At 33.9% G+C, this 15,094-nt stretch overlaps 1 protein-coding gene across 3 annotated transcripts in view; it reads right to left on the bottom strand.

Moving 5' to 3' along the window:
- Positions 1–718: 718 nt before the first annotated feature.
- Positions 719–15,094, bottom strand: part of TMEM135 (transmembrane protein 135) — a 271,052-nt gene continuing 256,676 nt past the window's right edge. For all 3 annotated transcript variants that reach the window (XM_017850919.1, XM_017850917.1, XM_017850918.1), the window contains 6 exons: positions 13,671–13,838; positions 9,541–9,604; positions 8,346–8,422; positions 4,644–4,742; positions 3,493–3,560; positions 719–1,699 (listed from right to left, as the gene is read on the bottom strand). In XM_017850919.1, coding sequence (XP_017706408.1) covers positions 1,567–1,699; positions 3,493–3,560; positions 4,644–4,742; positions 8,346–8,422; positions 9,541–9,604; positions 13,671–13,838 — 609 coding nt within the window. In that variant the 3' untranslated portion in view covers positions 719–1,566. The remainder of the gene's footprint in view (positions 1,700–3,492; positions 3,561–4,643; positions 4,743–8,345; positions 8,423–9,540; positions 9,605–13,670; positions 13,839–15,094) is intronic.

The following is a 15,094-nucleotide window of genomic DNA, read 5'->3' as shown; positions in this document are numbered from 1 at the left end:
ACATTAACTGTAGACCACTTCAGCTTTTTATTAACATAGAAAAGTATAACTTTTCCCTAAAAACTGTAGATAGTGACCATATTTCAATCACAGCTGTCCTGAACTACTCTCATTATCAGCAGGACTTTGTGGTGTCACCTCTTTACTCTAACAGTAAAAACGGTGACAATGATATTCAAGAAGAAGGCTGGAGAACCTGAATCCAATTAGTGACAAAATCGACTTTTTAAACAAACACTGGATTTTTATAGTGTTTTCAGGTGCAAAACATCCATTACATAAGTTAAACAGCTGAGAGGACACAAACTGCCAACTTGCCAAGACTACTTTGTTCCATAGGATTTTGATCCCTTCTAACACAACAATGGCATATAAACTGAGCTATGAAGAATTATGTCCATATAAATGAAAACAAACGTAATAAACCTATAGGAAGTTTAAAAGTTTTGTTTTTGGCCGGGCGCGGTGGCTCAAGCCTGTAATCCCAGCTCTTTGGGAGGCCGAGACGGGCGGATCACGAGGTCAGGAGATCGAGACCATCCTGGCTAACAACGTGAAACCCCATCTCTACTAAAAAATACAAAAAAATAAAACTAGCCAGGCAAGGTGGCGGGCAACTGTAGTCCCAGCTACACGGGAGGCTGAGGCAGGAGAATGGCGTGAACCCAGGAGGCGGAGCTTGCAGTGAGCTGAGATCCGCCCACTGCACTCCTGCCTGGGTGACACAGCGAGACCGCGAGACCCCGTCTCAAAAAAAAAAAAAAAAGTTTTGTTTTTAAATATTCAAGTGTAATACTTCTGTGAAAGATTAAAACATACATTTCAACTCTGTTGGATGTGTCCATTTCCATTTACCCCTAACCTGCCATTAGTACATAGGTTTGCTAGGCTGCCAAATATCCCAACTAACTGGTCATGAAGAGAGATGATGTTATTAGTTGAAAGAAAAGCATGGATACCACGACATTTATCCAAATGGTATGAGACCCATCTTTGCATCCCTGAAGTAAGAATGGCCACTTCTCCAATTAAATTGCTCTACACGAAAGCAGCACTGTCCGTGGAGAGTTACTTCAAATCTATAACATTCCACTACTACAGATACCAATTCAAAACTTTAAAAAAAATTCAGACCAAATCCATGTACCCGTGATCCTTTGTAAATCCTCAAACATAGAAATAATCCTAATTTTAATCAAGAATTATATTGGAATGAACTAAAGACATCTTTTAAAGTAATTTTAAGTGTACTCTTGTTTGCTATTACACTTCTACATAGATTATATAATATTGCTTACGGACATAATTTGATCAATAATATATAATAATGTCAATCACTACGGTGATCCAGAATCTTATTCTGGCTATGGAGGAAGCTTAATTATTAAGCAACATCTTCCTAAAAAGCTTCTGAATTTCTGATTCATAAGAAAAACAACACAAATGAAAAGAGTATCTCTAACTGAAATAACACTGAAGTTCAAGCTTGGGCCCCCTCCTTTGTGTTCAACATAATTAACTCTTCAAGATGAAACATTTAGTCACATTAATAAATTACAGTCATCTTCAAGAAAACTCTGTGGGCAACTCTGGTGTTACAGTTGTGTATCTTGGATCCAACCTGGGGATGAAATCCTGAAAGTGTTTAGATGCACCAGTACCAAAAACATCAAGGACTTTTCGGTTCATGACAGCAAATCTGTAAAACAAAGAATACAGTAAACCAAGTATTAATATAGTTTATAAAATAATTCATTTTAGTTAACTTATCTTTTGTGGGATGGGAAAACAGAAAAGGCTAACATAGCAAAGGATCTAAATTCAATGGCAGATTCAAGTCACATGAATGCTTTTCTTCGAGATACACTGTCCCATATTTTACTTAAAGAGATAATCCCCAGATCTGAAACTGCAGAGATTACAATCATTATTTCAAACCCTTCTAGAATTCTTTCCACTAGACTGTATCAAATAGAAAATTAGGTTCATTATTATTTTTATGATGAATGAATTCACAGGAAACTAAACAAAAAATGAGCTAACATTACCAATGAGGCAAAAGCATTAAATGTAATTCCTCTCATAGTTGACATCTTAATGTCTCACAATCAAATGAAAACACATTCAAATGTGGAAATGTTTAATGACTAAAAAAAAGGCAAACAGCATACAGGTTTTCAAATGTCTAATAGACACAACACAGTAAAAACATACCCTAATGTTATCCATTACCTAACCTAAGATATATAACATTTTTCAAATACACAAATTTAGCTAATGTACAGGATAGACCTTCTGGGTCTCTGTGCTTATTCACAAGCATTTCCTTATTTCCTTTCTGGAGAAAACAGCTGAATGAAATTAGTTTTGAATCACTGGCCAGCACTATTCTGACAGCCTATAAATGTGACTTTGAGTACTTTTCCAAAGTAAGTTCCCTTCCAAAATAATCAACTAGTAAAACTCATTAATGTGCAGAAAACTAAATGACAAAAAAATGATTATACAATAATAAATAAAGGATCTACAGCGACACAGATAAGAGGGAAAGTTCTGAAGCCAGACTGCCTGATTTATGTTCCAGCTCCTTCATTTACTAACTGAGTGACTCTGGCAAGCTATCTAACCCCTTTGTACATTTTGGCTTCCTCATATGTAAAACAGGGATAATAATAGTACCTAACTCATAGAGTTAGGATTTAAGGATTAAATGCATATTTATGTATACATGTATATTGTATGTGTGCCTCTTAAAACCACACCTTGGACATTGTAAGCACTATACAAGTATTTGCTATTATTCTTAGTAATGACAGTAATATGTGCAATTTACCCAGTGCTACTATAAGCATCTTAATTTTCCTACAACCATACAATGTATGTATTATTGTTTCACTGTAGACAGAAAAAAGCTTACGCGCATGAGGGTAAATAATTTTCCATAGTAACACAGCTGAAGGTAGCAGAGCTGGACTCACATTTAGGTCTGCCTGACTCTAAAACCCATGCTCTTTCTATTAGGTCAAAATGCCTCCCAAAGAATTAGATTAAGATCAGGGGAGAAAACAAAACAAAGCAAAAATGATATGCAAGGTAGAGGGAAGTATACTTACAACAAGAAGCAATGCAATATGACTATTTCCAAAATGGAAATCAGTTAATTAAGTAGAGATGATCTTTAATGAATCTGTTTAATATTTTTAATAAAAAAGAAATGGCCAATGATTCAAACAGTCAGACTTAAGTATTTATGTAGCAATTAATCAGTAGTTAGCAAATCAACTTGATATTAATCTAGACCACTTAAAACATCTACATTATACAGGGAAAAGAATGGTCAGAATAATGATCACTCCAAAAACGCCCCATGTTATTCTTAGTAAGTTGCTCATATTTTATTTATATATAAATACCTACTTTACCACTGAAAGAATATTCCCTCAAAAGATAAAACCACTAGCAATATTTTAAGAAAACTGCTTAGTCACTTACTTGCCCTTGGTGAGTCTTAAAAGGAACTTCCAGTAAGATGGTCTCAAAGTCTGAACTTCCATGACAGCCTAAGAATATTAAATTTGAGAATTCTTTTAGTAAGTATAAATGAAAACTGAAAGTGATGAAATACACAAAGGTGTATTGATGTTTAAGCTGGTAACTATCAAGAATCTTCATAAATATGCCTTCAAATAAAAATGTTGCTTTTGGCCGGGCGCGGTGGCTCACACCTGTAATCTCAGCACTTGTGGAGGCTGAGGCAGGCGGATCACCTGAGGTCAGGAGTTCAAGACAAGCCTGACCAACATGGAAAAACCCCGTCTCTACTGAAAATACAAAAATTAGCCAGGCATGGTGGTGCATGCCTTTAATCCCAGCTACTTGGGAGGCTGAGGCAGGAGAATCACTTGGACCCAGGAGGCGGAGGTTGCAGTGAGCTGAGATTGCACCACTGCACTCCAGCCTGGACAAGAGCAAAACTCCATCTCAAAAAAAAAAAAAAAAAAAAAAAGTTGCTTTTGAAGTAATAATTAAGTGAATAGTCATTATCAGGAAGGATTTACTGAGATATTGATACTTCATTAGTTTTAATGAGTTTTTCAACCTGGCAGCATTTTGTGAGAAAGAGCAAATAAAAGTTTTCCAAAATTTTAAAACAGCCCTAACACCATTAATGTCAATAATAATGGTTACAGAATGTAGAGATTGAGCAATGCTTATATGAAACTAGTTCTTCCTCATCCTCATTCTGAATATTGGAGAAGTGCAATTATTTGTATTCATGCCTATGACTATTAACAGCATATCCCTATTATCCTTTTTTTTTTTTTAATCAAAGGGAAGGATAATTAAATTGGGGCATTCTTCCCAAGGTACTGGAATAATAATTTACTTATAAATTGTAGTCTATTAAAACCTAAAAATTGGTGTACTCATAGAAAGGACCTAGCCCATTAAGTTAACATGTTTAAAGATTAGAAGCCTGCAAGCTATCTTGCTGAAAACAAAAAACAAAAAACAACAAAAAAAAAGCTTAAAATGTAATACTGTAAATAGAAATGTTCCCAGAGTTTGTTTTTCTCCCATTTGATTAATGTACATTAGAAACAGGAATCATTCAATTTCTCATTTCAAAAAGCTATACTTACTGCCTGGAAGCAAATTGCTGTAGAGATGGAATAGATGATAGTATCTGCGTGAGGAAAATAGGGAACCTTCCCTGCTTCAATGCCTTTGAAATACATTGTCTGCAAAACAAGCATAAGACAAGAGTTATAAAGAAAAAACCTCAGCATTAAAAACATAATTGAGCATTGTGCTCCCTGCCTACAACTATGTTTTCTACCTTTCTGAATCCTAATACTCCCTTCAGAGCTCAAACCATGTCACATTTTTCATAATGATGTTAAGGGTCAGCCCTTCCCTTTCCCTCACTGTTTTGCTCCAAATCCCAGCTTCAAGCAGTAATACTTTTCTGTAAATTCAGGAACATTTTATTGCTGCTTTTTAAATGATATTTACTCTTCAATGCTTTCTGTACAGTGCTCATGTGCTCTCTTCCCTGATAGATCTGTTCATCCTTCATTAATTTATTCAGTAAACATTTAACGGTGTCTACATGCTGGGCATTGTTCTTCACAAAATAAAGAATATAAACAGGATGAAAACTCAAAAGAAGTCACTGACAGGTGGCAACAACCTTCTCTTCTTCAACTTTGCATGGTCTTCAATACCTACCCCAGACCATGGCTTTAAAATACTTGCTAAGTAAATATGACTCTTTTAAAATTATATCCCAACTGAATTGCCATAAAAAGAATCCTCAAGATCTATATAAGCTACCATAACCAAAGAGCAAAGCAACAAAGGAAATGATAAGGTGAATACTTTACATACAAATCAATCCAAAAGTATATACTGAGGATTAAATGTACATAATATGTGTAAGAGACTGGGATATATGAGAATTGCAAGATATATACCAAGTTATAATCTATTTTGGAAACAAGATAAATAAATATACTTTGGCCATTATTTTGGAAAAAAAAAATGTAACAGTATATTGCAAGATACAGATATATTGTGCTGTATTCATGTTGAAGAAAATTTAATTCAGATGTGGTAGAACTGCATCACAGAAATGTTAAGTGAAATAGCTATTTCCCAATAGATAGAATAACTGTGTTTCTAATTATTTATAATAAAATTCATTTAATAAACCAGATTCTAAGTTAATGAAGGATAGAAACCATATCCTACACTCTATATTCTTTCCAGTATGTAGCACAGTAATGAGAACATAATATATACTAAATAAAAATATGCATTTGACTCAGAGGTTCCTAGAAAACAATGGTCTATACAGTTGATCTTTATATCATTTTCACTGTACAGTAACAGAGCATTTTAATATAAAATTAACTTCAATCATAGAAAAATGATTGTCTATTACAACACAGCAATGAATTCCACAAAAGGATATAGCAAGCTTAAATTTCTAATCTCCCTAATTTTTTTTTTAAAAAAAGTCTGCACCAGCACAGTTTGTATGCCAGTTTCTTTTGCCAGGATCAGATATTGCCTGATGACACAAGAAAGGGAGAGATACCATTGCTTGCCTTAAAAAACTCTGGCCACTTAGCTGTAAAACACCTTTAATAAACTAGATCTCAATATTGGTTTCCTCTTGTGTTAAAGAATATATTTTTGCCACCTAAGGATTATTTTCTTTCTCTCAGTTCCCTTTTCCTCTAGATTAGCAAGTCTTGTCAACTCTACTCCTAAACATACACCAAACCTGTGTAGTTCTCTCCATCTCTGCTGCTACCATCCTGGTGCAAGCCACCATCTCCTGACAGAGACTAACTGTTCTCTCAGCTTCGGTCCTGCCTCTCTCTATATAGTAGCCAGAATGCTCTTCTTAAAATGTGAATTAAATACTGCATTTCCATGCTTAAAACTCTTCGGTGGTTTCCAGTGCACTGAGAAAAAAAATAAATTATTTACCCCAGCTTTTAAAATCCTACATGATCTGGCTCCTTCTTGTCCTCCTGATTTCATGATGTATATATTCTCTCAATCTCTCTCTCTTTCTCTCTCTCTCTCTCTCTCTCTCTCACACACACACACACACACACACACACACACACACACGCACATATTTGGGTAAAGCAAGTAATTAAATAAGTTAAATAAAATCTATATTCTTAACTTTGAATTAGAAATATCAATATGCTCCAAATGTATTTTCTGTCTCTAAAAAGAAAGGGGAGGGAGATTCTCTAGCTCCGTTCACTGCGAAAGGCAAGAATCAGTAACTAGCCTGGGAGCAAATAACCTCCAGTACCCGGACTGAAATCTTTAAATACCATTTCCCACTAAAACAAAGTAGGAGCCATTATAGAGAAGACTGATTTTATGTCTGAGGCAGAAAATGTCCCAGATGAGCCTGGAATATATTGTCTTACAGCAAGAAAGCTATCAAAGATAATGGCGTTATGTTACAACAAACAGGAGTCAACTTAAGGAAGCTCTCATGGCCAAATATGGGAACAATCTGAGCATAATGATTGCAATGGGTTAAAATAAATCATATATGTTAAACTCCAAATCTTCATAATGATACTTTAAAAATAAAGACTCATCAGTCAACTTTGCAGGATGCTAACGTACTAACTCATTCTAAACACTGATAATTAAAAATGAAGTAATCAAGCATTTTATTTTGACTTCCCAGAACAACATATTTCAGAGTAACCAAACAGTTGAAAACGAAAACTGCTTTTAGAACAATTTCAGCTAATAAACACAGAATAAACAATAATAGTATTTTTCATCATTTTACAACTCTTAATGAAATAATAAATCCCAGTGGTTATTAACAGCTGCTAAAACTACTAGCTAAAAGGCTACTGGGGAACCTTATGTTGGCTCTGTCAACACCTAAGCCCACTGATCAATCTTAGCATTACAATAAGAGAGACAACCAGACATTTTTGTGCCTCGTCATGCAATTGAAAGTTCACATACACAGTAAATGTGAAGTATGTCTGTTACCACCTATAAAAATTTAAACCTGAATTTGCTTAGGCCTCAAGATCTAACAATTTTAAAAATTCATGAGTTAAAGAAACATGTTAACAACAGTGAGGATGCAATCAGCAAAATTCAGAATTTGGGAAATTTCCTGAACTAATGACCTACATCTTCAACAAATAAATGTCAAGGAAGGAGGAGGAGGAGGAAGAAAAGCTGTAGCAGCAGTAGTAGGGGGGTAACTATTATAAACTAAAAGAAACTTTGTTTGGAACTTGATTAAAATAAAATGATTGTAAAAAGACATTTATAAGATAATCAGTGAAGACATAAACTCTAATTGGATATATTATATTACTATGGAATTACTGGGAGGGTTTTAATGTATGATAATGGTACTGTGGTATTGTTGATTTGTTTGTTTTGAAGAAGCCTTTAGCCTTTAATCTTTAAGGAGTCTTTACTCTGAGATTTTTTAAAGGATGAAATGATACAATGTCTGGGATTTGCTTTAAAACAATTCGGTACCTGTGGGGTTGAGGAGTGTAGATGAAAGGAGACTGGGCAAATGCTGGTAACTGCTGAATCTGCATGATGCGTGCATGAAGGTTAATTACACTACTCTTTCTATACTTAATGTATATTTGAAAATAACACACATACACAAAGAAAAACACAGGGGAATCAACTTTGCAAATACTTTTAGAGGATTAAAATTTACTTTTGCCATTGGGATATATATTTGCTGTTAACACAATCAGCAGCTAAAAGCTTTATATTCTTTGGAACTTTTCATGCATAAAAATTTTGCTTACCTCTACCAATTTGGATGCTAAATACATGGAAATTGTTGTGCTTTTATAAAACATCATTGATATACCTGCCAAAAATCCTGAAACAAGAAATAAGAAATAACTGATAAGATTGCAAAGTGTTTATTATTATGTCATCAGAAATGTAAATTCAGTTACACAGAATCAGCACTACCTCTTGTTACAACACAATCAAGGACAGTAATACACCAGATGACATTAAAATGGGGTGAGTTATTATTGCATATTTTATTTAAAAATTGATATTCAGAGTTAGAAATAAACAGTTCTGATTTATGTATAACAAGAAGCTTTACATTTCTATTTTAACTTTAAAGAGGAGTGGTCTTGCCAAATACAATTGAAAAAAAATAATTTTTCAAAGCCTTTTGGTATCATTTCGATTTTAAGTGGAAATATTTATTCATATATTCTTCTAATATTAAATAATTCAAATAATTTTTAGTGCTATCAATACTTCTCTCCATAGCAGTGCTTTCATTCATTCTATAAATGGAAAACCAAGGCCAGGGGAAGAGAGGAGGTGTCGAATACTAATAACTAAGATTATTCCTAAAAAATACCTGATAAATTATCTATTTAATTTAATAATATATTACACAAGGAAAATAATATTTAGATTTTTTAATAAAATGATTAAGGTCCTTTAAAAAGTTATTATGANGATCTCAGCTCACTGCAAGCTCCGCCTCCCGGGTTCACGCCATTCTCCTGTCTCAGCCTCCCGAGTAGCTGGGACTACAGGCGCCCGCCTCGTCGCCCGGCTAGTTTTTTGTATTTTTTAGTAGAGACGGGGTTTCACCGTATTAGCCAGGATGGTCTCGATCTCCTGACCTCGTGATCCGCCCGTCTCGGCCTCCCAAAGTGCTGGGATTACAGGCTTGAGCCACCGCGCCCGGCCAAGGCTTTACGTTCTTTTATGACACATTCGCTAGGATTTATGGCCTGTAGCAGGACAGATATCCAAGTCATTATACTGCCAACTCAAAACATCAGATGGCAACAGTGCCTTAATATGTTAAACATCACAAAGTATTGGACAAGTGCCTCAACTGGGATTCTATTACAATAGAGAAAGGAAGATCCATAGAAATTGGATGAATTGGATGGTATTTCTAATTCATTCCTACTACTGATTAATACAATAATAACCATTCATTTTTTATTATTGCTTTACCAGCTATAATAGCATGTAGTTCATCATCTAAGTTTCTGATCCAGCGCAGGAAGCAACTAGTACCCTAGTTAAGGAGAAAATACAATGACTTCAGTTATTTCATTTCTAGAAACAAAAGCATAAAATGAAAACAACTATAACAAATCAATTCATCAGATTACCTTGCGGGTCAATTAGTGATCTTATCTAAATCAAACTGAATATGTGATTGGAAAATTATGAAAATAATATTTTATAAAGTTATTACTCTGGATAGACTCTATTAAGAAATTACACATAATATTTTATTGCACTGATTTTCAAAATAAATCCATAAATTCCACTTTTGCCTAGCTATCGAATGCTAGGAAAAGCATCATTCCCATTTTAACAAGAACAAAATGCTGGTTAAACAAGTCTGTCAGGCCACAATTCTATACCCAGAGAAAATATTTCTCAAAACTGAAGATGAAACAAATATTTTTTTCCAGACAAATAAAAGCTGAGGAAATCCATCACCAGTAGATCTGAGCTCACACAAATGTTAAAGATAGAAGGAATATGACACAAGACAAAAATTTAGAACTATGAAAAGAAATGCAGAGTTCTGGAAATAGAAAAGTGAAGGTAAATTTAGAAGACATATTTTTCTTATATTTACTTGCATGAAAAGTTAATTAACTATCTAAAATAGGGGTCAGCAAACTATGGCTCACTAGCCAAATCTGGCCTGCCACTTGTTTTTATATGGCTCAGGAGCTAATAATCATTTTACAGTCCTAAATAAATGAAAATAAATCAAAAGAATGACAACATTTTACAACGTGAAAATTATACAAAGTTCTAATTATAGTGTGATAAAGTTTTACTGAAACACAGCCATACTCATTCATTCATATATTGTCTATAGCTGCTTTCACACTGTCACAGCAGAGGTGGGTAGTTATGACAGAGACCATATGGTCACAAAGCCTAAAAGAGTCATGATCTGGCTCTTCACAGAAAAAGTGTGCTGACCCCTGATCTAAAACACAAATAGTAACAATATATTGTGGAGTGTATAACACATATAAAAATAAATGAGATATGTTAAATTCTATAACAAAGGATGGGAAGGAGACATTCAAAGTACAGTGTTGTAAGGTCTGCCACTGTATGTGAAGTAGTATAACATTACTTGAAGATTGGCTGATACATTAAAAATGTGTATTATAAAATGTTAAGGCAGCCACTAAATGAAAGCAAGCACAAATAATAACGCAATCATGAAGATAGAATAGAGCCATAGTAAAATACACAATCAATCCAGAAGGCCAAAAAAGAAAAAAAAAAAAAGAAGAAAAAAAAAGGAACCAACACAAAACAACATGAAAGTAGGTTTAAACTCAATCATATCATAAACTATATATCTTTACATATAATACATTATATGTAAACAGTACAAACATGCCAATTAGAAGATAGAGATGATCAGATTCTGTAAGAAAGGGCCAACTCTCTGCAGCCTAAAAGAAACCAGTTTTCAAATGAAGACAGAAAATTAAAGTGAAAGAATGAAAACATTATTACATCAAACGATAATTTTAAAAAGTTGAAGTAGTTATATTAATATTAAATGTAGACTATAAAACAATGAATATTACCAGAGATAAAGAAGAACCTTACCAAATTTTTTTAAAAGGGTCAGTTCACCAAGAAACAGAAAAAACAAGGTTTATTTGCCTGCCCTTCTCTTAACATTCTTACAAAGATACTATAGCATGGGCAATTTGTTTTGAAAATCACATACAGTTTTGAACACACCACATGAATATTTTCTGAAATTTTCTGACCCAGTTGTATTTTTGTTAGTTTAATACCATTTGTTCGTATTACCTAAGTAAATAAATAGTAACAGAAATGAAAAATTAAAAAGCAAAACAAAACACACTCTGAGATATGCTAGATGGTAGGGAATAACCAACCTGGGGCTAAAAATGTTGGAGATAATCCACATGTAAATAGTTAAGAGTTTATGTTAAGAATAAATACAAATGCTGTAACATGAGAAATTTTTTTTAATGTGAATATAAACATGCAATTATCAATAATCTGTCCTTAACTCTTGTATATTCAAATACATTAGTAATGCTTCCTAGTCAAACCATACTGAAAATGTTTTTAACATTAGTAATATTTCATAACAAGTGATTCATTATCTATGGTTTATTATTCCTCCTTTCCTTTTCAAAATATTTTATCCATACCTATCTTGTATGTATGAATTTTTACAGAAAATGACACTGACCATGTTACTTACCCTAAATAATTCTAGAATTCAGTTTTCCCATCATTAATTTTATTTGAGTTTAACAACAAAAAGTGTGTATATGTGAATGTGTATATATATACACACATATACCCACAGAATATATATCCTTTTCAATATATTTATTAAAATATACATTAAAGCTTATTCAAAGAAATAAAATATGAATAAAATATGTATTTTTTTTGGGGGGGGGACAGAGGCAAGGTAGACAAATCCCATCTATGAAAATGTACACTCCTTTAATGTCCTTAATTCATTAGTCAGATATATTGGAATGTCTGCTGCATGTTCCTGCAAAATGAGCCACAATCCCTGTGCTCAAACATATATCTTTTTTTTTTTTTTTTTTTTTTTTTTTTGAGACAGAGTCTTGCTCTGTCACCCAGGCTGGAGTGCAGTGGCACGATCTTGGCTTACTCCAAGCTCCGCCTCCCGGGTTCACGCCATTCTCCTGCCTCGACCTCCCCAGCAGCTGGGACTACAGGTGCCCACCACCACACCCGGCTAATTTTTTTTGTATTTTTATTACAGACGGGGTTTCACCGTGTTAGCCAGAATGGTCTCGATCTCCTGACCTCATGATCCGCCCACCTTGGCCTCCCAAAGTGCTGGGATTACAGGTGTGAGCCACTGCGCCCGGCCACACATATCTTTTATAGAGTAAAATTACGGCAAAAGTGAGCAATTTGTGATTGTAGATTAACAAAAAAAAACAAAAAAACAACAAATCAATTTTTTTCACAGTCATACAGGCTGGGAGTTCAAAGATCAAGGTATGCTCAAGGTTTGCTCCTCCTGAGGCCTCTCTTCATGGCTAGCAGATGGCCACCTTCTTCCTGTGTCCTCGTGTGGTCATTCCTCTGTGTGTGTACGTGTTCTAATCTCTTTTTTGTTTTTTAATTGCAACTTTTTTTTTTTTTAGACTTGGGGGATACATGTGCAGGTTTGTTATGGGGTATAAGGTGTGGTGCTGAGGTTTGGGGTATGATTGATCCTGATACCCTGGCACTAGTTTTCCAATCCTTGCCCTGCTCCCTCCCTCCCTCCCTCCTCTAGAAGCCCCCAGTGACTTCTGTTGTTATCTTTATGTCCATGTGTTAGGTCAACATTAATTAACACATTTTACCATTTAGAGACTATATTCAGATTAAGAATCTTTTAAGTGTTTAATAAAATACGATTTACACACTAGTGACTCCATTATGCAAAAGGCCATCACTTAAAGTTGCAGAGTACTAGGTTAAGAATGATCTCCACATATATGTTTAGGTGTGGGCACTTTTATAGGAACATACAGAATGGGGTGGAAGACTGTGAACTCTGGTTATTTGAGACTGTGTAGTAGCAACTGGGAGTGGGTGGAAGAAGGAATATAAGTCATTGCTTATATAAGTTACAACAGAAAATTCTCACCGATTCTATCAAGTGTTTATTTCAGCTAGAAAGATCTGAAATACATTTAAACTAATAACCAGGCAGTAAATACGATTTAAAAAACAAACCAGGCATATTAATATCATTTTTGATGCTAGAAATATCCAAAAAATTCATATTTTCTGAGTGTCTATGTACTGAAAAAGAAAATGAGTCTGACAATGTTTAATACCATATCTAAATGCAAACATGTCTACACATTCAAGCATATTAAATAATATTTTAAAAGAAGAAATTTCTGCACCCTCATTTCCCAACACATTGTATAGATTTGGTTATGTTCAAGATATCTATGAATATTCCAGAAAGAAGCATTAAAAAAATAAGTGAACTAAGGCCATCTCTCATTCTAACAATAGCAATGTTATTTATTTCCCATTTTTCTTTCCTCTTCTAAAAGCCTTACCTTGTATATACTAACAAAAGAGCCAAGAAAAGCTCCAAGCTGGAAGTTTTCTTTATTGTAGAAGAGAGAAAGTAGCCGAGATGGCTGTGTAAATAGATGCCTAAATGCAGAGGGGATTCGGAGGCAGCACTGGATCAAGTACCCCACGCTAAACATTCTGATGAAACCCTAGAGGAAATTTGGAGGAAAATCTGATTTACAAACAAATTTTGAAGTTTTTCATAGAATATAAATTTTACCATCTCCAAATAGAAACAAGACAAAACAAATTTAATCTAAGTTTATAGCACAGCAACTTTCAAAATAAAGCCTTAAAACCTCAAACAATAATTTTAAAACAATTACCTTAAAAATAAGAGTGAAGTCTTAGAATGAGTTTACTTTCTTTGATTTACAAAGACTTAAAAAGTCTCACAAGCACTGGCCAAGCTTGCCTATGCACGAGAATTCCATTTCTTGACATTTTGTTGACAATAATCAGGATTTTAAATTCCTAAACCACAAATGAGTTTTACATACAAAAGCACTAAAATTCCAAAACTACTTAATAAAACCAAATGCTCTTGAAAATGTTAACAGAAAACTACTCTTAATGATTAGCACGAGTAGGGATTATTTTCATAGAAAAATATTTTCATTATTTGTTAAGACTTTTTGTGCTAACTTTTAAAATGCTCAGGTAAGAAGAACTTCCAAGGGGCAGGGAGTGCATAATTATATCTAGGTTTTCATTCCTGTGCTCCACTATGTCGGGCTAAAACATCTCTAGTGAGTAGTAGCTTTAAGGTATATTAAATTAAACTTGAAAAAGCAAACCTACTACAAATTTACTGTTAACATTTCTCTGTATTTCCTTCAACTGTCCATAATGCAAAAGAGATCTGGAGAGGATGACTATTATTGGTCAATTTCATTTCCATATTTATGAAGATGAATTTTAGATGTCTGAGACACTATAAGTAATTAATATTAAACTGAAAAATTTCAATTAGCACAAAACATTAACAAAAAGAATAGTATTTTCTATACAGTTCAACCAATACATTGTTAATACCAGTGTCCCATCCTCCTCCTCTCTAACTCCGACTGGAATGGGAAAATATTTACACTCTTAGCAGTGTATGCCCAAAAGTCAGGTTTGTATTTCCTGGACTACAGATTTCTTTTCTAGAAAAAAAATTAATTACTATGAGGAAACACTGGTTAATTTACCTGAAACTACCTAATACCTTATTAAAACACAAAATCAAATTGTCCAATCAATTACTGTGAATTCTCAAGCATCTGCTTAACTGAAATTGCCTAGTATTTGTTAAATGAATGAAATGGTCACACTTCTATCTTGCCACTGATAACCTTATAATGATAATCTAAGGATTTAGGAATTATAATTACATTACAATCTTTTTTTTTTTTTTTTTTTT

This window comes from Rhinopithecus bieti, unplaced genomic scaffold (assembly GCF_001698545.2).
Source record: "Rhinopithecus bieti isolate Rb0 unplaced genomic scaffold, ASM169854v2 scaffold_30846, whole genome shotgun sequence".
NCBI classification, from domain to species: Eukaryota; Metazoa; Chordata; class Mammalia; order Primates; family Cercopithecidae; genus Rhinopithecus; species Rhinopithecus bieti.
This window is presented reverse-complemented; position numbering and strand designations above follow the sequence as displayed.